General features: G+C 61.5%; 1 protein-coding gene across 4 annotated transcripts in view; it reads right to left on the reverse strand.

Moving 5' to 3' along the window:
• Positions 1–20,350: 20,350 nt before the first annotated feature.
• WNT7B (Wnt family member 7B) overlaps positions 20,351–21,665 on the reverse strand; it is a 50,321-nt gene continuing 49,006 nt past the window's right edge. For all 4 annotated transcript variants that reach the window (XM_029206544.1, XM_029206542.1, XM_029206546.1 and 1 more), the window contains exon 4: positions 20,351–20,873. In XM_029206544.1, coding sequence (XP_029062377.1) covers positions 20,394–20,873 — 480 coding nt within the window. In that variant the 3' untranslated portion in view covers positions 20,351–20,393. The remainder of the gene's footprint in view (positions 20,874–21,665) is intronic.

Genomic DNA, 21,665 nt, shown 5'->3' on the forward strand with positions numbered 1-21,665 from the left:
CACCGGCTTGGTGAAGCCTCGCTCCAGCCTCGGATGGGCTGTCTCTTAGTCAAGGGAACGGATGTCCTGAGAGGGGCTTGTACATTACAGAGATCGAGAAGGGCCCACCAGGGTGATCTCCCTCCAACCGCTATTCCCTCCAAGCCCAGGAACCTTCCATGGCTCCCCACTGACCAAAGAACAGAGTCTCAACTCCCAGGCCTCGAGTTCCAGGGGTGTCAGGATGCACCCCTTCCTCCTTCTCCAGTCTTATTTCTTTCACAAAGCACCAGGCTTTCTGGATGTTTCAATCTGCTCAACACCAGCCGTTCACCAGGTCGACGGCCCGGCCTGGGAGAAAGCTGGAGCCGGGAGACAGGAAGAACCAGGTCAGGGACCCCCGTTACCTCCTGCACCTGTGTGCCTGGAAAGTTACATCCCTCGTCCCTCAGGAGACAGGGAGACACCTGTGAATTAGGACAGAGGTGCCCGGAAAGCTGTCCTCCCGGCCCATCTCCACCACCTCAGTGGGCTGCCTGGCCCATGCTTACTCTCCTGCTGACCTTAACATTCACAGGTCTGCCCGGCACTTTACAGTTTGCAAAGGGCTTTCTGCCCATTGACTGACCTGGCCTCACTCCCTCTCTGGGCAGGGCTGGGACCCAATTTTCAGGTGAGGAAATAGAGGCTCAGAGAAGGAGTGACCTGCCGAAGGTGCCACAGGGACTTGGCTACCCTCCTCCCCCTCCCCCCGAGACTGCAGTGGCATTGATGGGGACTCCGCTCTAGAGTGGCCATAGGAAGCCAGCAGTGGGAGATGTCCACCTCGGCTGCCACGAGGCCTGGTCTGGCTGATAAAATGGTTAATGTTCAAACCACATCAAGGAATTCCCCCCTCCCCACTCCCCCCATGTACACACACTCACCACAAGCCTGAGAAACAAAACCAGACTCACCAACATTGGGGAGAGGAAGAGGGGGTCCCCCTCCCCCCACGACCTGCCACCCAGGGGCCCACAGGGGCCTGGAAGCCACTGCCAGGTAACATGGGGTGAGCAGAGCCGACACCCCAAAAAGTGGGCCAGCTGCAGGCAGAGCCATTTTTACCGTGGCATCTCTTAAAAATAATATTGGCCGATTTTCTTAATTAAAGAGAGTATTACACAAGACTTACCAGAAAGCTACAGTAAGGTACAGTACACGAGCCTGCAAAGCTACAATAACCAAGACAGCACGGTGTCAGTGAAAGGACAGACAAACAGATCAGCGGGACGGAGCAGAGAGCCCAGGAATAGACCCCCATAAATATAGTCAGCTGACCTTCGATAAAGGAGAACAGGCAACGCAATGGAACAAAGAAAAGTCTTTTTCAACAAATGGTGCTGGAACAACTGGACAGCCACATGCAAAAAGAGAATCTAGACACAGACCTTACAACCTTCACAAAAAGCAACTCAAAATCATGGGCCTCAATGTAAAGTGTAAAACTATAAGACTCCTAGAAAATAACACAGGAGAAAACCTAGATGATCTTGATAATGGCGATGACGTTTTAGACGTCGCACCAAAGGTGTGATCCATGAAGGAGATAATCCATTAGCCGGACTTCATTAAAATTAAACACTTCTGCTCCGTGAGAAACAATGTCAAGAGAAGAAGACGAGCCACAGCCTGGGAGAAAATATTTGCGAAACACATCTGATGAAGGACTGGTATCCTAAATATACAAAGAACTCTTTTAAAACTCAATGATAAGAAAGCAAAGAGATCAATTTTAAAAATGGACAAAACTTCTGAAAAGACACCCCCACCAAAGATGATAAATAAGCATATGAAAAGATGCTCATCGTCACACATAATCAGGGAAATGCAAATTAAAATAACAATGAGATACCAATACGCACCTATTAGAAGGGCCAAAATCCAGATGACCGACAACACCAAGTGCTGACGAGGATGTAGAGCAGCAGGAGCTCTCATTCGTGGCTGGTGGGGATGCAAAATGGTGCAGCCACTTGGGAAGACCGCTTGGCAGCTTCTTACAAAACTAAACATACTTTTACCATATGTTCCAGCATCCACTCTCCTCGGTATTTCCCCAAAGAAGTAGAAAACGTGTCTACATAAAAACCTGCACCTGGATGCCTCCAGCAGCTTTACTCATAACTGCCCAAACGTGGAGGCAACCAAGATGTCCTTCAGTACGTGAATGGATAAACAAACTGTGGTCCATCCAGACAACGGAATATTATTCAGTGCTAAGAAGAAATGAGCTATCAAGCCATGAAAATATATGCAAGAAACTTAAATGCATATCACGGAGTTAAAGAAGCCAATCTGAAAAGGCTACGTAATGTACGATTCCAACTCTATGACATTCTGGATGAGGCAAAACTATGGAGACAGGAAGACCAGTGGTTGCCAAGGATTGGGGGCAGGAAGAGGTGGGGTGGACAGGGGGAGAACAGAGGATTTTTAGGGCAGTGAAAACACTCTGTATGATACTGTAATGGTGGACACATGTCATTATACATTTGTCCAAACCTATAGAATGTATAACACTGAGTGAACCCTAAAGTAAACTATGGACTTTATGAATGATAATGTATCAATACTGGCTCATCAATGATAATAAAGGCACCACACTAATGGCAGATGTTAACGATAGGGGAAACTGTAGGGGGTGTGGGGAGTGGGGTATATGGGAACTCTATACCTTTTTACTCAGTTTTTTTGTAAACCAAAACTGCTCTAAGAAAAAAGTCTATTTTTTAAAAAAGGAGGGGCATTACATGAGTTACAACCACACACAACAGTGTGGGTGAACCTCGTAAACACCATTTTTGTTTGTTGATGCATTCTTTTGTTTCCAGCTTCATTGAGATACCACTTACCCTAAAAAGTGTACATTTAAGATACACAGTGTGAAGTTTTGATAACGTACACTTCGTGCTGTGATTACCCTGATCCAGCTAACTCACATATCCCGCCCCTCCCGTAGTCACTTTCCTTCACAAACACAGAGTCGAACACAGAATCCAGACAGCTGAGGGGACAGGCCGTGTGACCATCCCCGTGAGGGATAAAGCGGGAGGGAAGCGCAAAAGGCGGCCCGGGTGGGACCACAGCCAGGAGGGGCTCCGGGGCCTCTGGGAACCGGCCACGTTCTGTTTCTGATCTGGTGCCGCTTACGTGCAGGGTTTGGTTTGTGAAAATTCGTCGAGCTGTACACTTCTGTGTCCACTTTCCTGTGGGTTATACTTCATTAAAAAGTTCCAGAAAAAATAGTGCTTGCGGCAGAAAACTGGAAATCCCAGAAAAGGAGAAGGAAGATGGTTGCTCTTGTCCATCCCCTGCCCACCGGGAGGGGTCCTCAACTTGGGAGGCTCGGGCAGGGGCATCCAGGCCGCAGGCCGCACGGCCCCCTAACCCTGCACCTCGGGCCCTGGCCCGGGCAGGGGTCTACGTCCCCCCTGGGGCCCCTGTGTCCCCTGGGGCCCGAGCTCCTGGCCTGCCGGGAGGAGGGTCAGCCGTCCTTGGGAGGGCCTCCCAGGACGGGTGAATCACTGCCTCTTGGAAGGATGTTCTCTTTGTTCAGGAAACACCCACTCGATGCCACTGAGGCCGGGCCCGGGGACGGGGGACTCGGTCCCCACCTCCCAGGGGCTCCCCAGGTTGGTGGCTCCAGCCGTCAGGATCTGGGCGTCGAGGGGCAGGGGTGGGCCGGGGACGCTCTGGGATAGGCACCTGAGCCCTCCCCAGGCACCCCACCGCAGCGGCTCTGCGCAGACCCCGGGGTGCCCCTCGTCTTCAAAAGGCAGTGGCCGGGCCGGGGCCCGGGCCGGGGCTGGGGCTGGGCGGGTGACATCATGAATCGAGTTTTGCCAGTTCCTTCCCGACCTCGGAAACCCCGGCATCCCTCTCCAGGAACTGGCCTGTGGAATTGGCTTTGGCCGGCTGCCCCGGCAGCGCGGGGGGAGGCCCCCAGCCCCACTAGCCCCCGGCGGCCTGTCCCCGGGGCCGCCTTCCTCGAGGGGGCTCCTGGGGAGCCTGTGCCAGTGTGAGAACAGGCAGGGCCAGCTCCCGCCGCCCCCGCCGCCCCCCTTCACTGCAAGGAAAATAAACGGCTGTCTGCCTTTCTGCACAACTGGAAACCCCGCCGTGGCCCGCGGCCTCAGACCGAGCTGTGGGGCTGAGTCACCATCAACCGGGTGCGGGCAACAGGCAGGGGCCCTGGGGCGGCCCCGAGGAGCCCTGCCGTGACCTCAGGCCAGGCCCACCCCTCTCTGCGCCCCACACTCACCCCCCGAGCCCGGAGGACGGGGACGCACCCCTCCCGCTGCAGCCCCTGCTCTTCCAAGGCTCAGCTCCTGACCCTCGGCCCCGGCATCCCCCCCTCGCGCCCCCACCCCCGCCTCGGCGGCCTCGCCACCTGAACCAGAGGCAGGTCCGCGCTTTGGCTCCCTCCGTGGTTGTGGACGATGACAAAGGTGCGTGCGGCTCTGCAATCCAACCAGAGGCCACAACCAGCGAAAGGCCTCATCAGAGCAGGACAGGAAAATGGTCATTTCAGGGTGATTTTTAACGAAGGTGGAAATGGAATGGGCCTCCCGGTGGGCCTTGGCCAGTCCTCAAGGTGCCCTGGTCAGGTCCTCAGGCTCCGACGCCCCCTGCCTCCCGCCTCTTCTCTCTATTTCCCTCCCTCCCTCCTCTCCCTCCCATCCTCTCCCCTTCCTTCCTTCTTGTCCACTGATAACTTCCCCGTTTCTCCAAGCCAGCTCCCTCCTTATTCCGACCCGCATCAACCTTTACCAGGCACCTGGCCATCCTTAAGTGCCTACTGTGTGCCGGGCCTGCGCTGGCCCTGAGTCCTTGGGGAGAACTCCAGCCCTGCCTGGGGACAGTTTAGCCAGGGCCCGGCTGGAGAGCCGGGCTTTAGAGCCAGCGAGGCTACCTGCTCTGAGGGCCACAGGGTGGCTCCCCGCCTAGAGGCTGGTCTCAGGAGAGGCTGGACCAGCCCTGCCCCTGCAGGAGGAGCCATCCCGGGGTCGGGGGTCCGGGGGTGGGGGGAAGGCGGTGTGTGCTTCCCAGGCAGAGGGGTGGGTCTGGGCAAAGGTTCAGAGGGGTGCTGTGGCTGGAACATGGCCGCAGGAAAGCGTGCCTTTGGGGCAGGGTGGGGACGCTTGCCCAGGGGGGGCAGGAGCTCCAGGGAGACCAGCCAGGGCTGCTCCGAAGGCTCAGCCAGGCTCTGGGGCGGGGGGGGGGGACGACGAGGGAGGGGCCGGAGGCTGAGAGAGGGCCTGGTGGGGCAGGGAGGATCAGAGGGTAACTGGAGTCCCCGCTGGGTTCCCACGCTGGACCGCGGGGCAGGTGTGGCCTCGGGGTCAGCGAGCAGCGGGAGGCTGGGGAAAGCCGGGTGTCTGGCCGGGCCGGCCGCAGGAGCGTCAACCAATTAACCTGCGCTCGCCCAGGGAGATGCTAAGAGGATTTGCCTTTTGTCTGGCTAATTATTCTGCATCTCCACTTTTCCTTTCCTGGGGAGCTCAGGCCCTTCCCAGAGCTTTAATTAAAAGGAAGCCGATTTCTCAATTACCCCAAGGGTGGGGCAACCGGTGAAAACCCCAGGGGTGCCCCTCCTGGGTCCAAGCAGAGGGTCTGGGGCGTCTTCCCAGGGCGTGGGATTATCACAGGCGAGGATGCTGAGGGCCCAGAGGGGAGCTTCTGTGCTGAGGCCCACCGGCGCTGGCTCTCGGGCCCCTCCAAGCTCCAAGGCATCCCCGGTAAAAGGCGGGAGCCCAGGCAGCTCACAGAAGTGGGGTTGTGGCTGTGATGCGGCCGTGACTGCCTCACAGAGGGGAGCCAGGGACGTTCCCCGGCCCGGGACAACAGGGCCGCTTCCTGGGCCCTACCAGCCCTGATGGGTATGGAACAGGGGTGGGGTCCGGCCTGTGAGTCACCCCACACCCCCTCCCCTGCCCTACTGGACACCCGGAAGGGTCAGAGAATGTTCACAGCTCAGGTGGAAGAGCGCCAGGCCGCGGAGACCAGACTGCTTCCCGTTCTGCCGATGCCATCCCAACCGCAGCCACCAGCAGGCACTGTCGCAGGCCTCGCTCGCCCTCCGCCAGGCCCCTCATCCCGCCTGCCCCGCGGAGCACTGCGTGCGGGAGTCTCTCTCCCCTCGACTCTGCTCCGGGCCCATTGCGGCGTGAGCCCTTGGGTGCCGACAGGAGGACAGCATAGCCCTCACAGCCACTGGGATGAGTTGGCTGTGGCTGGGCCCCTGGAGCCCCTGCTCCTGCCCTTGTCTGTGTAGCACCTGGGGCTTCCTGGAGGAGGTGACTTGTGAACTGCTCTTAAAGGATGCACAGGAGTTTACCCAGCAGAGAGGATTGGAGGGTCACCTTGGGAAAGGAAAAGCAAGCCGACGGGGCCGGGGGAGCAGTGGCACCAGGGAAGGGGGGGCCTGAGGTACTGTGGGTTGGAGAACGGGCCACTCCGGCCACGGTCATGTCCTGTGGGACCCCGGGGAACCACTGGGGCATTCAAAGACCTAGCAGCCATCGAGGCGCTGAGGACGGGGGCCCGGGCCAACCCCTCTCTGGCCCCCAGCACGGTACTACTTGGGCGTGGTGTGGGGCTCCTCTGCCCCGCTCGGGGGGCTGCTCTGCGGGGAGTGCTTCTGTTCACATGTTCATTCATTCCTTCCCCCATGGATGCCTCACGTTCTCCTTCATTCATTCATTCACTGGTCCTTCTGTTCACCCATCCCATAGTGCCTTCTTCCACTCGCTACTTTTGGGAGGTCTGGGGCAGGTGCTGGCTATGCACCCACGGAGGAGAGACCTTCCTGACAAAGCTGACAACCAGTAGTGGCAGACGCACCGAGAACCCAGGGCCAGGGGCCTGAGAGCGTCCATCGGATCTGACCCCAGGCATCACCAGGCCATGCCAGGGGGTGACCGTGCTTTTGGGGTTGTCCAGGCTCGGCAGTTAAGCCATGCACACTCTGGACCCAGCCCTTGCTGGCCTCCCAGAGCTCTGCTTGCACGCTGTGGGCACCAACATGCCCACCTGGGCTTTCCTGCCCTCACCCTGGGCTCCGGAAGTCCCTGCCCCATCTCCGCCAGCCAGATCTGGAAAGTTGAACTTGGCCTTAGGAAGCTGGGGGTGGTCCTCTGAGTCCCACAGCCCTGCTTCCCACCAGGCGCTTCCCTCTGGGCCCTGGGTCCTTGTCTGGTTTCTTTGCTGGGCAGCTCCATCCGGCAGGACCAAGCCTTTCTCACTTCCAACCAGGAGGCCTAGGGTCGTGGTGGTATGGGCAGGTGGGCTGCACCGTCGCCTCACGGGATCAATCAGCACTGAGGCCCCACCTGTCCATGGGGCACAGGGGACCAGGCTCTGTCTGGACCTCCCCTCTCCATGGGGCGACAGCCAGCAGTGGACAGCAGCCGGACCTCCCGGGAAATGGCAGGTGGGTCTCCCGCCGTAACCCTAGGTAAGCCAGCCCGTACCCGGTAACAAGGCGTCCTTGTACCACCTGCTCTGACCCACGACCTCCGTGGCTAATTAGCATGCCTAAAAGCTCTCAAAGCATTTCTGGAACTTGTCTTTCATGTGACAGTTTCACTCAGGGACATTCGAGCGCAGAACCTCGACTTTGGCAGAACCTCGACTTTGGTTTTCTGCTGGGACTTTGGGTCCCCGGCTGAGTCGGGGGTGATGGGACTGGTGCTGAGCTGCTCTGTCCCAGGCCACCCCCAGTTTGCAGAAGCTGAGAGCCCAGTTTCAGGGAGCCTTTGTCTGGGGGGGAACCCCTGGGTTGGCAGGCGGGGGCCGGGGGACCAGCGCGGCCTCTCTGGCCCAGGGCAGATGGCGTCCCTCTCCAAGCCTTGCGCACCTTCCGTGAAACTGTGGGGCAGGACTTCCTTCGTGGTTGTCAAACATCTTTAGTAGCAGAGACCTTTTGTTAAACTAAGCCTTCGGTGGAACCCCAGCTTGTAAAAGCGGTCGCGGCCGAGCTGTTCTGCAGGGGCGGGGCGCAGGGCCCAGAGCCTTGCCCCGAGCAGAGCCTGGACCCCTGCTCTGAGCCCAGGGCCACAGGGAACACGCCCCAGTGTCCCCTGCCCCTCGCTGCCCCCATCTAGAAACAAGGTCTGAGCAGGAAAGAACTGCTGGTTCTGTGCCCGCCCCCGAGGTCGGCCACGCCAGTGATTCAGGCCCCAAGCCCTTCTCCCTGCACACACACTGGCTCTGAGGGGGAAGAGGGTTTGGGATTTAAACCACCGAGAATGCTCCTCGGAGCTCTGCCTGGCTGTGTGCACAGGGATGGCAGGGCCTCCTCTCAGCCTTCTGTTTGATTCGGTTCAAGAGTCATCACGGAGCCCTACGGTGTGCGTGGCTCCAGGACACGATGGAAAGAAGTCCAGCCTCTCGTTCTTCTCCGGAAGGATCTCTCGGGCTCTGAGAATGGGCTTAGGGCCCCAGCGTGGTTCCTCCAGCTGGGAGTGTCCCTGGGTCTGGCACTCAGCCCTCTGTTCACTGGGCAGCCCTGACATAGAGTAGATGCGCTCACTGGGCAAAAGCTCCCCCTGAGCTCCTAATCCTGTAGGAACCTTGAACCCAGCCAGGACCTCGGGCCTGGGGTGGGAGTTACTCTGTTGCTAGGGCTGCTAGACGGGTCTGCTTAGCATCGCTAAGCAGTTTGGTTTTGTTTTTATGTATTGTTGTTTTCTGGTATTTACGGCATTTTCTCATTGAACCAATGTCTGGAAAACCTCCACCCATTGATTGGGTCAACAAAACATTGCTGTATTCCTGCTATGCCCTGGGCCCTGTCACTGGGCCTCGCTGGTGACAAGCCAGCAATGGTTGGACATGCCAGTGGAATCAACCGGAAGTCTGGGGGACAAGCTCAGTGAGAGCCCGCTCCGGGGACGGGGCAGACAGCGACGTGGCCTCTGCAGTATGGAGCCTGGGAGGGTCTCTCTGAGCTGGTGACCACCAAGCTGAGACCCAAAGCAGGAGGACAGCCACACGGAGGTGTTCCAGGCAGAAGGCACCTCATCCGCCCCACTGGCAGATCAGGGGGCAGGAGGGATGCCAGGGGTCGCGGGCAGGCCCTGGCCAAGTTGAGGGGAGCCAGAGGGTCCTGGGCAGGAGGGGCTGGGTGGGGACAGCGCAGAGTCGGGAGAGTATTGGTGGCCACTGTTCACTCGATGTTCAGTGCTCACCAGCACCGTCCTGCTGGTAAGACCTCGAGGGGGGAGCCCTCGGGGGCGTGGACCGTGGTGACCCCGACCAGCCCGGGGCACGTGCTTCTTCCCGCAAGTGTGAGCCAGAGCCACCCCGGGCCCACACTCCACCCCAGAGCGGCCCTCACAACCCAGCCAGCAGTCAGGCCCCGCGGGCTGGGATGCAGCCAGGAGCTCTGCGTTTCTCCCGCAAACCCCAATTCGGGCAGTAACAGCCGCCCTCTGACTTGTGGACTCCCCCACCAGCCCTGCACTCTTCTTAGAAGGAGCTGCCTCTGGTGGGCGGGGTCTGGGGAGTCCACCAGCCCAGGCTGTCTGTAGAGGGCTGAAGAGTTGCCTCAGAGACATCCAGGTCCTAATGCCGTACTTGTACGTGTTTCCTCACATGGTACATGTGATTAAAATCAGAATCTTGAGATGGGAGATTATCCCGGATTATCCGTGGGCCCTAAACGCAGCCAAAGGGGTCCTGAGAGGGAGCAGAGGGGCTCCAACACACACAGGGGCGCAGCCACGTGAAGACGGGGCAGAGAGAGGCGGGAAGATGCTGGCCTTGAAGGCTGGCGTGACGCGGCCACAAGCCAAGGATGCCAGCAGCCACCAGGAGCTGGAAGAATTCTCCCCGAGCACCTCCCAGGGAGGTGGCCCTGCCCACACCTCGACTTCTTCGGACTTCTGGCCTCAGAAGTAAAGCTGCCCAGCTGCGGGGGTTGGTTAGAGCAGCCGTAGGAGAGAGCGCCCGGCCTCCTCCTCGGCACCCAGGGAAGGGGAGCCCGGGCTGCATGTGTCTCCCCTGGGGTGGGAGCACCTTGGGGTGTCTTCCTCACGCCCGGGACGCAGAGCAGTAGCCAACAGGGGCAGCCAGAGCGGCACCCCCAAAACGGGGCACGTCTGCCACTCCCCACGGCTGACGGAGGCTGGTCTGAGGGCAACTGGGCATCCGGAGCAGGGGGAGACTTCGCGGGAGGCCAGGGTTTCCGTGGCTGCTGAGGGGAGAGGGGCCTGGGGCCTGGGGACAGCGCTGGTGGGTGGGGACCTGGGAGGCCCCGGAGCACAGGGCGGGGGCCGCAGGAGGGCGCGCTGGCTGGGGAGTGCGGGGACCGGCCAGCCTTCCCCTGAGCCAGCGCGGCTCAGCCAAGTGTGTGCTGCAGGCCCCAAACCCGCCACCCGAGCCCTTTTAAGAATAAGAACAAATATTTGTGTTGCATGTTGTGTGTGTTGGGGTTTAGTTTTCTTCTCCAGGCTAAAAATAGGCGCATCTCGTGTCCCTGCAGGGATTCCTGCCCCGCCCGCCGGTTGGTCCTGGCCTGGCGCTCCCAGTCTCGTGCCAAGTTGTGACTTAACTGCTGGTGACAGGAGCACGACGGTATCAGAAAACGATTATGGGGTCAAGGCGCCCATTACAGCCCTGCAGGAGGCATGTCAGCGCCAGGCCAGCCAGGCCAGGGGCCGCATCGGGGTGGGGGGCAGCCAGGAGGGGCCTGGACACCGTCCCGGCCCCGCCTTCACCTGGTGGTAACAATAACACGCCCCCCGACTAACAAGGAAAGAGACAACGCTAACACAGCCGGGGCAGGGGTGGCACAGACGGGGTGTCCTGGCAGAAGCCACGTCCCAGCTGAAGGGTGACCAGGAGCCACCAGGGCAGGGGGAGTATCAGCCAGAGGGAGCAGACGCCCCAAAGAAGGGCTGAAGGAGGGGCTGGAGATGGTGCAAGGGGGCTGCCGCCAGGTGGTGTGTTCACACCGCAGGCCGCGGTGCCCGGCTGCGCTGCGCTCCAGGGTAGAGCTGGGGCGTGAACCTGGAGGTCCTCAGGAAGGGGGGGTGGCAGGCTGTGGGGAGGGATCCCCAGGGTGGGGGGACATGCTGGGTGCCACCTGCAGGAGCCTGCAAGGGCTCAAGGAGGTCGATGGCCACCCTGGCCTGGGACACAGTGATTCGGAACCACAGACGGACTTGTGGCCCTGAGAACCCCGTGAGGGGATGGAAGGGGACCCTGAGCCCCTGAGTCCCAGCCTCAGTCAGGGGCCAGCAAAGGGAGAGAAGCCCCGCAGGAAGGAACCAGAGAGGGGGAAGGGCACCAGCTGAGGAAGACTCCGAGGACAAGGGAGAGGTTGGGACCCGGGGCCCCCAGACCCTGAGGCTGCGGTAGACCACGGTCATGAGAGAAACTTGTAAACTATAAAGAGGCGAGGGCGCACCGGGGCAGGGTTCTTGGTATCCTCCCAGAGCCTGTGGTGCCCGCCCCAGTCAGGGCTGGCAAGGCCTCTCCGCACAGGCAGAGGTCCCCAGGGAGACAGCCCTGCTTTCCCCAGGGGAGGGTGGGAGGGGCCGTCTACTCCACAGCCCCCCACCCCACCCACGAGCCTGCCCGGGGGGAGGCGCATTGAGCGGGGTGGGCGGGAGAGGGGATTGCCAGTGTCCTTGCTTGGCTGCCGGCCGGGGGGCACGTCTGCCCTCTGTCCCTCAGTGGGACTGGATGCTGAGGACAAGGAGGGGGAAAAGGCTGAGGACTTCTTCTGGGCGCTTGGCTGGACCCTCCTCACAGCCCCTGCACAGGCACTCTCGTCCTGTCTTACAGAGGGGAAACTGAGGCACGGTCGGCCAAGTTCACAAAGACAGGAAAGGATCAGACCCAGAGCCCCTGCTGTCAGCATGCTCCCTGGCCCAGCCAGACGCCCCCTCCATCCGCAGGCCACCGGGGTGAAGAGGGGCCAGGCCCTCTGCGCAGGAGGCAGGCCTGCGTGCCGGCTCCTCCCCAACCTCTGCACGCCCTGGGGCGAGTCCCTGCTCCCTGCACCTGAGGGGCAGCTGCGTGCTCAGCTCCCCCAGTCCACCGACCGTTCTCTCTCCTCCCGGCCTCTGGCCTGGCTGGTCCCTCTGCCTGGAGCATCTTCTATGTCTCCCCTCCTTGTCTCCATCAAGTGGTAGCTCACCCATGTGGCCAGCTCTGACCACCCACCCACCCATCTTACATAACCTGCCTTGGCTTTTCCTAAGCCCCGATTACCCTCTTCTACAAAGAACCCTTTATGGTTTATGATGTTTATTACATGGCTAATAGATGCTCGTTGTCTCATGCCCCCTGCAGACTGTCAGCTCCCCATGGGCAGGACTTTTGCTGCATTGCCAGCGCCTGACACGCAAGAGAGGCACAATAACATTTGTCAAGCAAATGAATAAGGGTGAAACGAGGCTTCTTGCCTCCAGAGGAAACTTCCTGTGAGGCGCAGGAGAAGAGGACCTGGGCAAGGCAGCCTTCCCAGAGCCCGACCCCATCCATCTGCACCCCACCCGGGCCCTCTTCCAGCCACAGCACCGGGACTCCTGGAACCCTAGACAGAAAGTGAAGACTCTCAGCATCTGAGAATCAATGAAGTCAGAATACCGTGGAGGCTCCCTCTCCATCATGTGGAGATCAAACCATGCTTGAATTCCTGCAGTGATAGGGAACTCCTTGCTTCCAGTAGCTCAGGCAGTGAGAAACTCCTCCTAATGTGGCCTGAGGCCTGCCCCCCACCAGACCTCCTAGGGTTGCCCCAAAGTCTCCTCAGTGAGCGGCGCTGGCAGGCCCTTTCCACTAGAGCGGGGCTGCTGAGATCAGGGAGGGCCCCCCCGCCGCCACCCCGGCCGTGTGCACGCCCCCAGCTCCTGGAGACAGCCCTGGTGACTCAGCTCCATCGCCACCAGCTGCCCTCCCTCTCCTAGAGTGTTTGCTGTTGAGATTTAATCGATCCTCCTTCCCTGGGAACCCAGGAGGGGAAGCCAGCGTTAGTCACCCCTTCTGTGTCAGGACCCATCGACAAGGCCATCCCCGCTTCCTCAGCAGGTAGGGTGCCCCCTGCCCGCACTGGCTGACAAGGAGAAGCTCAGAGTCCTGGCATCAGCCTTGGTGGTGCAAAGCGGGAGGCAAGGGGGGCTCAAGCAGCGGGGCCCATCCTGGATCTGGTGAGCAGCCAGCCAGAGGGCAACGGGCAGCCCGGCCTCCAGGCCCAGCCAAGGTGTCGAGGCGGGCAGAGTGGCTTCAGGAAGGCCCCCAGTGCCCGGCCCTGCCCCCCCACACCCCTCCCAGCCCGATGGCTCTTGTTCGAGAGACTTCTTTATGGAATGGGGGCGCTGTAGATTGCAGCCTGGGTGTCGGGGAAGCCAGCTGGCTTTGTCCAGAAAGCATGGGACCATGCTGGCCCCGGGGGCAAGGAGGAGCGGGGACTGAGCGTTCCTGACAAATGCTGGAAGCCATGAGACTCAAGGGCAAGGTTCCCTTCTGTCCTTCCAGAAACCTCCGGAACCTTATCAGTGGTGGGGCAGCTCTCCAAGCTCCACTCTCCCCACTGCCCAGCCCCCATACACTCCACGCTCCGGGTCCCACCCTAGACCCTCACCCACCTCCGTTGCTGACCCTGGAACATCTCTTTTCCTCCTGCCTCCCTCCCGACCCCTCCCCTTCCTTTGAGGCCTCAGCCTAGAGGCCGCTCCTCCGGGAAGCTTTGCCGACAACCCCACGCCCCCTCCCCCCCCCCACCCCAGCCCCGAGGTCGGTACCCTGCCCCTCTGCACTCCCAGGCCCTCCTCCCTCCGCTGCAACCTCGGGGATACATGGCGGACGGTGGGGGGATGCACACTGAAGGCACCTGACGTTCATCCTTCTGTCCCCCATCCTGGCCTGGGGCTTTTAAGGGAGGACCTCATTTCAGGCTCATTTCTGGGACCCCACCATGTCCAGCCAAGCTCCGGGCCCCGAGGAGATGTGCGGTGATGGATGAGGGGAAAGGAATGCGGGGAGGGGTGGCTGCACCATCCCGTCCTGCTTGGCGGAAAAAGAGGGGCTCGGGGACCAGAAGTGAGGGTTTGAGCCCGAAACCAGGGGAGGGACTTGGGCAAAGCCCCCCAGCCCACTCTGGGGCTGGAGCGATGCAGGAGCCGCTGGAGCAGCAGAGCGGCCCCAGCTGCGGCCCAGCTCTGGCAGCTCAGGCAGGCAGCTTCCCGAGCTGCAGACCCCTGGAGAGGCCTCCACGTGAGTCCTGCCCAGCGTTACCAGCGAGACCCCACACTAGGCTAGTCTGGAAGGAGTGGAGTCCCAGAGGCCACCGCTGGGCCTCAGGGTGTGTGGGCTGGCCACCCACGGGGGACGAGCGAGGCCACCTGTGTCCACCTCCTGGAGGGCGTCTCGGCCCCGGCTGCCCTGCCGGCCACTGGCCTCTGCCTGCAGGGGGAGTAAGAGGACTCCTGGTCCTGGGCCTGCACTGCCTGCATCTGGGCTGCTTCCTTGCGAGGCTGCAGGGGCAGCCGTTCTACAGCATCTCAGGTGGCTGCAGGATTCCAGCTGTGCTCAGAGAGGCATGCAGCCCACCAGAGGACAGGCCAGCCAGGGGGGGCTGGCCAGGCAGCTCTGGTCCGGGCGCTGCTCACCCCTGGCATCCCAGGAGCAGCGCCCGCCCAGGGGAGGCTGCGGGTGGGCCCTGAACCCCCTTCACCAGTGCATTTGGTGGACCACCTGCCCACCTCCCAGACCTCTGCTGGGCACTGCTGTGGGTGCCAGGCCTGCGACTCCCTGGGAGCTCTGAGACCTACAGGTTCTGATTCCCAAGAGTCCTGGGACGCCCAGGTCACGCAGCTGAGTCCCCAGGTCCTACAAGAGCAAGGACCTGATGAGCAGGCGGGGGCATCAGAGAAGGAAGGTGGGCTCAAGCTCCGACCAAGAGGAGAGAAGGGCAGGGACGGCAGCAGGTGAGGTCCATGGTCATGTTCAGCTGAACCTCCTGGCTCCCGGGGGCCCTGCCCCAGCGCCATGCCTCCTGGGGGACGTGCTCTGCTCAGAGGACCTCACAACTTCCTGTTTGCCTGAGTGTCAGGGCTTCAGTCCCCACTCACCTCTCGTCCCCCTCCTGGGCCCCTCAGGCCCCCTAGACCACAGCTGTGCCGCCCCAGGCCCACCCAACCCAGGTCACCTGCCCCTTTTCCCTTCACCAGGCCCACAGCCAGCCCTCCTGACCCCTCCCCACCTCCCGGCTCTAGGCGTTATGAAGTTCACTCAGGTATCTAACCCAGATCCTGCCTGCTACTTTTTAGCCCTGTCTTCCCTGTTCTGTGCTCGGTGAAGAGTGAGTTGCCGTCATCTCCTCCCCGAGACCTGCCTCAGCCATTCTCTTCCCACTCACCTCTGTGAGGCCTTGCACAAGGCCCCGGGGCCTCAGTTTCCCCTCGTGGGAGTTGGCATATGAATTGGGTGGAAGGAAGATGCCAGAAGACACCTGAGTTCAAACCCCGGTTCTGCCTCTCACCAGCTGGATGACCTTGGACAGAATACTGTATTCTCTGTGCCTCAGTTTTCCTATCTATAAAATAGAGCTAGCACTGACCTATCTGGGAAAGGGGTGCTGTGAAGGTTATGGGTAACCGTGGACCAGACCCAGCGGCTGGCGTGGTGGAGGGCGTTATTCAGTATTCCACAGGCCTGCTCACTTCCAAGGGCCCTCAGCCTGCTGGGGGAGGGGGGTGGTCCCAGCAATGAGACCTCTGCCCATGAGGACAAGAGCCGAGATGGAAGGTGAGGGAGGACAGAAGCCCCAGCGAGCTTGTTGGGGAAGCGGGGGCATTATAGGGAAGAGGGGTGTGGGCAAGGGATGGTAGATGAAAGAGCATCCCTCGCACAAGGCACAGCTGGAGCAAAGGCTGGGCAGCGGCTGGGGGCAGCTCTGGGGAGGGGAAGCTTGCTGGCAGGGCCGGGGGCCTTGTGTGGGGGGTCTCGGGCTGTAGGAGATGAGACAGAGGGTCAGGAAGGACTTCAAAGGCCACAGCAAGGAGACAGCCTCTGCCCACCATGGCCACAGGGCCCCTGTGGGCTCTGCCCACTAGGCAGCAGCTGAGTGGACAGCCTGTAGGGGGGATAGCGTGAGAGACCTCAGTGCAAAAGCTCGGCCTGAGAGCAAAGTGTGGGCAGGAGTGTCCTCCAGACAGAGGAGGAGGGAACCCCAGCCTGGCTGGACAGAGCTGGCTCCTCTGTGTCCATCCTACAGAGGGGGAAATTGAGGCTCAGAGGTGTGGAAGAGCCGGTCCAAAGCGCTTTCCGTCTCCTGGGCTGCGTCAGTCCGCAGCTGCACCCCCAGAATGGGCTTCCTGCTTAAGGCAGGAGTGGAACGAAGACCTGGAGCCCCTGGGGGTCAAGGCCAGCCTTGAACCACCTCCTCCCCGCCCCGGGCCAGACCAGGGTCTGGCCTCCAGCAAGCCTGAATGAGTGAATGAACAAGTGAATGAATGAATGAATGGGTGATGGAGACGTTGCACTCAAAACTCCAGGCCCCCCCTGCTAGTGTCCCCAAATCCTACTCAGGGAAGCCCACATGACCGCTCCTGCCTCGGTGATTCTGTGCTCTCTCCGGCACAGAGGGAAGGCAAGCCTGGAGAAGGTGCATCCCGGGCAAATTCAGAGGCAGGATGGCACCCGGCATGCCCGGGGCCAGCAGAGAGAGATGGGCCAGAGCCACGGGGGCGCAGGTGTCACTCTGGGGGCAATGAGCCACCGTGTGCTGGGGGTGTAGGGCTGCCTGGGGAAATGCTTCTGAAATAGTAGCCTCAGAGGTGGAGCCTGGGGCTGAGGGTCACGGGGTGCCCCAGGCTGGGCCAGGCAGTGTGGGCTCGAAGCCTCGGGCAGGGCCCCTTGGAGGATGTGCTGGGCGGCCCTGGGAGGCCGGGGCTGGGGTTGAACCGTAGCCAAGAAATAAGTACAGTCTGGGCACCGGGGCCATGGCATTCTCGGAGCTCTTTCCTCATTCCTGGCCCTGTGGGAGTAGCCGGACCCTGGTGTTCCGCTGTAGCCGCCACCGCGGATTTGCTTACCGTCTGGTGGGAGCAGGGGCCTCCTGCCAAGCACCCCCCAACCCCCCGGCCCAGGCCTGGCTCAGGCCCCACAGAGCCTGTTGACCCGCGAGTCCTGGCCCCGGCCACCTCCGGCTGCCACATGGGGAAACTGAGGCCTTCTGGGGGGGGGGGGGGCGCACCACGGGCTGCCGTGCCCCGGGTTGGGAGGCGGGAGGGACAGGGTTTGGACTCCAGATTCAGGGCTCTCTCCTGTCTCCCCCTGGAGGGGCGCACCCTCCTCCAAAAGCCCACCTGGTGGCCCCTCCGCAGGGATCTGGGTCTAGGGCCAGGCTCTGTGGGTACCCAGGCAGACGGGGGCTGTTTGATCAGCGGTTCTGCCTGATGCCAGGCTGCCGGGACAGCGGGCAGTGGCCAAACCGGCCCCACCGCATGCCTTCCGGCCCTCAGCAGGAATGCCATTCATCCTTACTGCTCACACGGTTAGTTACTGCGGGCGGAGGCCGGGCCTCTGGGGAGAAGCAGCAAGGCCTGGTGGCCAGCCAGGGGCCGCTGAGCTCCCAGGGACCTTGGTCTGCCTTCCCACACCTGGAGAGGGCAAGGAGCGCCCCAGCGGGGCACTGGAGTCAAAACCCGGCAGATACAACTGGACAGACCCACGGGGACCCTGGGGACAGACCCCTCCTGGGGTCAGAAGGGGAAGGAGGCACAGAGGGGGTCAGATGGGCCCAGGGCCTCCTGGCTGCGGGTCACCCACCCTCAAGGCTCCCGCTTCTCCTGAGAGTAGCACCCAGCCCTGCAGCCCTAGTCGGCTCGTCACGGGGCCGTGGCCCTTCTGTCCCTGCGGCCTGACCCAGGCTGTCCAGGGAGGCCTCAGGGTCTGTGTCCAGCTTCCACCAGTGGCCCTTGCCAGATGGGGACAGGCTAAAGCTTCCTGTAGGTTCAGCATGGCAAGCCCCTCCCCTCGCACAGCACCAGCCCAGCCCGAACAGAGGGGCGAGGGGGAGCGGGGCTGGGCTGGGCCTCGGTGGGCCGCTCAGGCATCTCCCCGCCCGCCCCAGAGCTGCAGAGACTCCGCACACTCACTTCTCTGATTCCAGCTTTATTGGAGCCGAGCGCTCCCCTCTCGGGGAGGCCAGACACAGCCCATCAGAACCCCAGCAGCTCTCCTGAAGTGAGGGCACTGCAGAGACACGCAGCGCCTCAGCCACCCCTGTCCCTGCCTGGGCCACGCTGACACCCCACCCCCACCCAAGGGAAGGGCTGCTGCTGACAGACTGTTAGGGGGCGGCGGGGTCTCGGCGGCGGCACCTCGTAGCCGAGGGACAGTGCGCATGACTTGGTGGCATCAGGGGCCCCAAGGGTCCAAGGGTCTGTTTCAAGCAGGAGGAGGAGGCTGGCTCGGGGACAGCGCGGCCACACCCCGCCCCCCAGCACCCAGTGTAGGTCACAATAATTTAAAAGACACTATAGACATTTCGACGCTATATAACAATATAAGTTAACCAGGTTCCTTGGCAGAAGATGCTAGGCCTATGGACTCGGGGGTGTCCTGGGACCCGGGATCGGGGGGGAAGGGGACTGGGGGGCATTCACAGTGGTCTGGAAGCTCCCAGGACAGCCGCTGTTGGTGGAGCGTCCTGGCATCATCGAGGCAGGCAGGGTGGACGCCAGGGCCAGGGCCCAGGGTCACTCACCCCAGGCTAATGTCCGGCCCACTTGGCTGGTCAGTAGCCTGAAGACACATTTCCACGGGTTTCTGCGAGAAAACACCCTAAATTCAGAGCAGGGACAAGTGCATGGACAGTGGTGCACACCAGCCTTTCTGGGCCCGGACAAGTTGTGCCTCAGTCTCCCCAAGGTGGGTGGGAATAGTGTCAGAGGACCCGTCCAGTGCCAAGTCCCCGGGCCCCAATCTCTCCCTATCCCGCACACAGTTTAAAACCAAGCAGGACCCCTTTCCATTCCCGTTTCCCAGGTTTCGGGGTGATTCGGACCTCAAGGGAGGGTCTGCGTGGTATGGGGACCACAGGGGAGTGTCTGCTGGCACAGCAGCTGGGAACCCAGCAGAGCAACGCCCTATCCGAGTTTTCTCAGCATCCGGGCCAGGGCAAAAGGACCAGGATTGGGCAAGAAGACCACAGGAGAAACTCTCAAAGGCACCTCGAGGCGGGGCGTGGACCCCAGTGAGGCTGGCAGCGGGGGGGAAGAGCGTGGCCAGATTTTTCAAGGCATGGGGGCTGCCCCTCACCCTGGGCATCCCCAGAACATGTCCTTCAGGGTCAGGAGGCCTGGTATGGGGGAGCCTCCACTCACGGCCTTGGGGTCTCTGGCTAGTGCTTGAGCCATTCTGGGCCTCGGTTTCCCCATCTGTCAAATAAGGCGAACACCCCTGAACTATCCCCCTTCCCACCAGCTTGCCCCAGCACAGCGCTGTCCTGGGGTTTCGGCTGGTTCCAGGGTGGGAGGGGGCTCTGTAAACTAGGGGGTGTCAGGCTGGCGGGGGACTGGAAGGGCACCAGCATTAGGGAGGGGATGCAGCACTCCTGGAACCTGACATGGGTGACATTTTGATTTGCTAGAGCTGGTTTTCAAAAGAAGGAAAGGAAGGGCCAGAGGTGCCTGTCCGTGACTCTCCTCAGAGGCCGTCTTGGCCATGTCAGCCACCAAGCCCCTGCCCAGCTCACATGGGGACCACGTGCACCGCCACCTCCCCAGGGACAGGGCCATACACAGGGATGCTCCCCAGGGTACCCAGGGCCCAAAAGAGGAAGCAGAGAGCAGCAAGGGGATGAGCTAACACAGAGTATGGAGTTAGGACCGTCTATGCCTTAGTGCTAAAGTCCTCTTCTGATACTAAGAAAACATAAATAATTTTTGTCAACATTTGCCCAAACCACCCTGGAGCCCAGTGACTGAGGTGGCCTGGGACAGTCTTTCCGTGTCCATACCACCAGGCGGGGGAGGACACTCAGAGTCTTGTCGCTTTGCTTTCCGGGGTATGTGGGTGTCCTTGGGGCTCACTCTCCCGGAGAAAAGAAAAGAAATTCACTGGGCCCCTCGGGGACACTCATGCCATGGGCCTCGCCCTCTGGGCCAGGTGATGGGCACTGTTCTGCCACGGGAGGGGACAGGAATGGCAGGAGGGAGCCCCTGGGGGGCAAGGAGAGGGTGACCGGCCCCGGGGGAGCTCTGCCGCGCCGCCCGCGGAGCTCCCACCTTCTCCACCCACCTCTGCCGACGGCCCGGCTGGGAGCAGAAGTGCAAAACGCCGCGGGGCGGGGCCGCGGGGCGGGGCCGCGGGGCGGGGCCGCGGGGCGGGGCCGCGGGGCGGGGAGGAGCCGCTCACTTGCAGGTGAAGACCTCGGTGCGCTCGCTGCACGTGTTGCACTTGACGAAGCAGCACCAGTGGAACTTGCAGTTACACTGCCAGACCTTGGTGTACTGGTGGGTGTTGTAGCCGCGGCCGCAGCACATGGTGTCGCAGCCGTCGGCGCCGGGCGATGTGCGGTTGCACAGGCGGCCCTGGGTGCCCACGCTGCCCGTGGCCGCGTCCTCCTCGCAGTAGTTGGGCGACTTCTCGATGTACACCAGGTCCGTCTCCATGGGCTTCTGGTAGCTGCGCAGCTGTTTGATGCGCAGGAAGGTGGGCTGCCGCAGGCGGCTGGCCCGCACCACCTCCACCTGCACCGCCACGTTGTACTTCTCCTTGAGCAGATGGCCCACCTCGCGGAACTTGGGCAGCGTGGTCCAGCACGTCTTGGTGGTGCACGAGCCTGACACGCCGTGGCACTTGCACTCCAGCTTCATGCGCTCCTCCAGGACCTGCGGGCCACAGGGCAGGCTTAGTGTGGGTGGAGGGTCGGGGCCTCCCTGCTCCCTCCCACCCCGGCCTCCTCCAGACCTGGACCTGGCTCCCCACCTCCCGCTGTGTGACCACACGGTCAGTGTTTCCTCCTCCCACAGCCTCTGTCTCCTCGTCCATTAAGTGGGGCTACTGACCACAGGTGGAGAAGTTGGTGCACGCACCCATCCAGGCTGGAGGAGGCACCTCTCGTTGGTGCCAGGTCCAGCAAGAGCAGGTGCTTAATGAGTGCGGATCCCCCACCCCCGTCTCTTCCACTACGCACCCTCGTGCCTGGTGTAGGCCCTGGCATGCAGTCGGCGCTTAATGAGTGGCTGTTCAGTGAAAGCCTGGCACGCACACGGAGCTCTGTACCCCTTTGCTGAAGGACAGAGTGGGGGCGGGCGGGAGGTGAGTGCATGGATCCGTGAGGCCCGGGCGTGCCGTCTGCTGGGAAGCCGCCCTCCCACCAGTGTTGTTCTTTCTCTGCCGCTCCCCGAGGGCCCGTGATGGGTGCAGCCGTGTTTTCCTTGGGCCTCCCTCCTTGGCCCTGGAAAGCCAATTCCCAGAGCCAGCCCTGACCCCAGGCACTCATTTACCCGGATCGAAAAGGCCCTGCCAGCCAGGCCTGATTAAAGATGGGGAAACATTAGCTGCCGCCCCACGGCTGCACAAGGGCCATTTGTCAGCTGTCCCTGCCCTGAACCTCAGTGAATGAATGAACAAATGAAAGAAAGACAGAAACTCCCACGGTGTCGGCTGCCGCCCCTCGC

Source organism: Monodon monoceros, unplaced genomic scaffold, assembly GCF_005190385.1.
Source record: "Monodon monoceros isolate NGI ecotype Baffin Bay Population unplaced genomic scaffold, NGI_Narwhal_1 Super_Scaffold_6, whole genome shotgun sequence".
In the NCBI taxonomy this organism is placed as follows: domain Eukaryota; kingdom Metazoa; phylum Chordata; class Mammalia; order Artiodactyla; family Monodontidae; genus Monodon; species Monodon monoceros.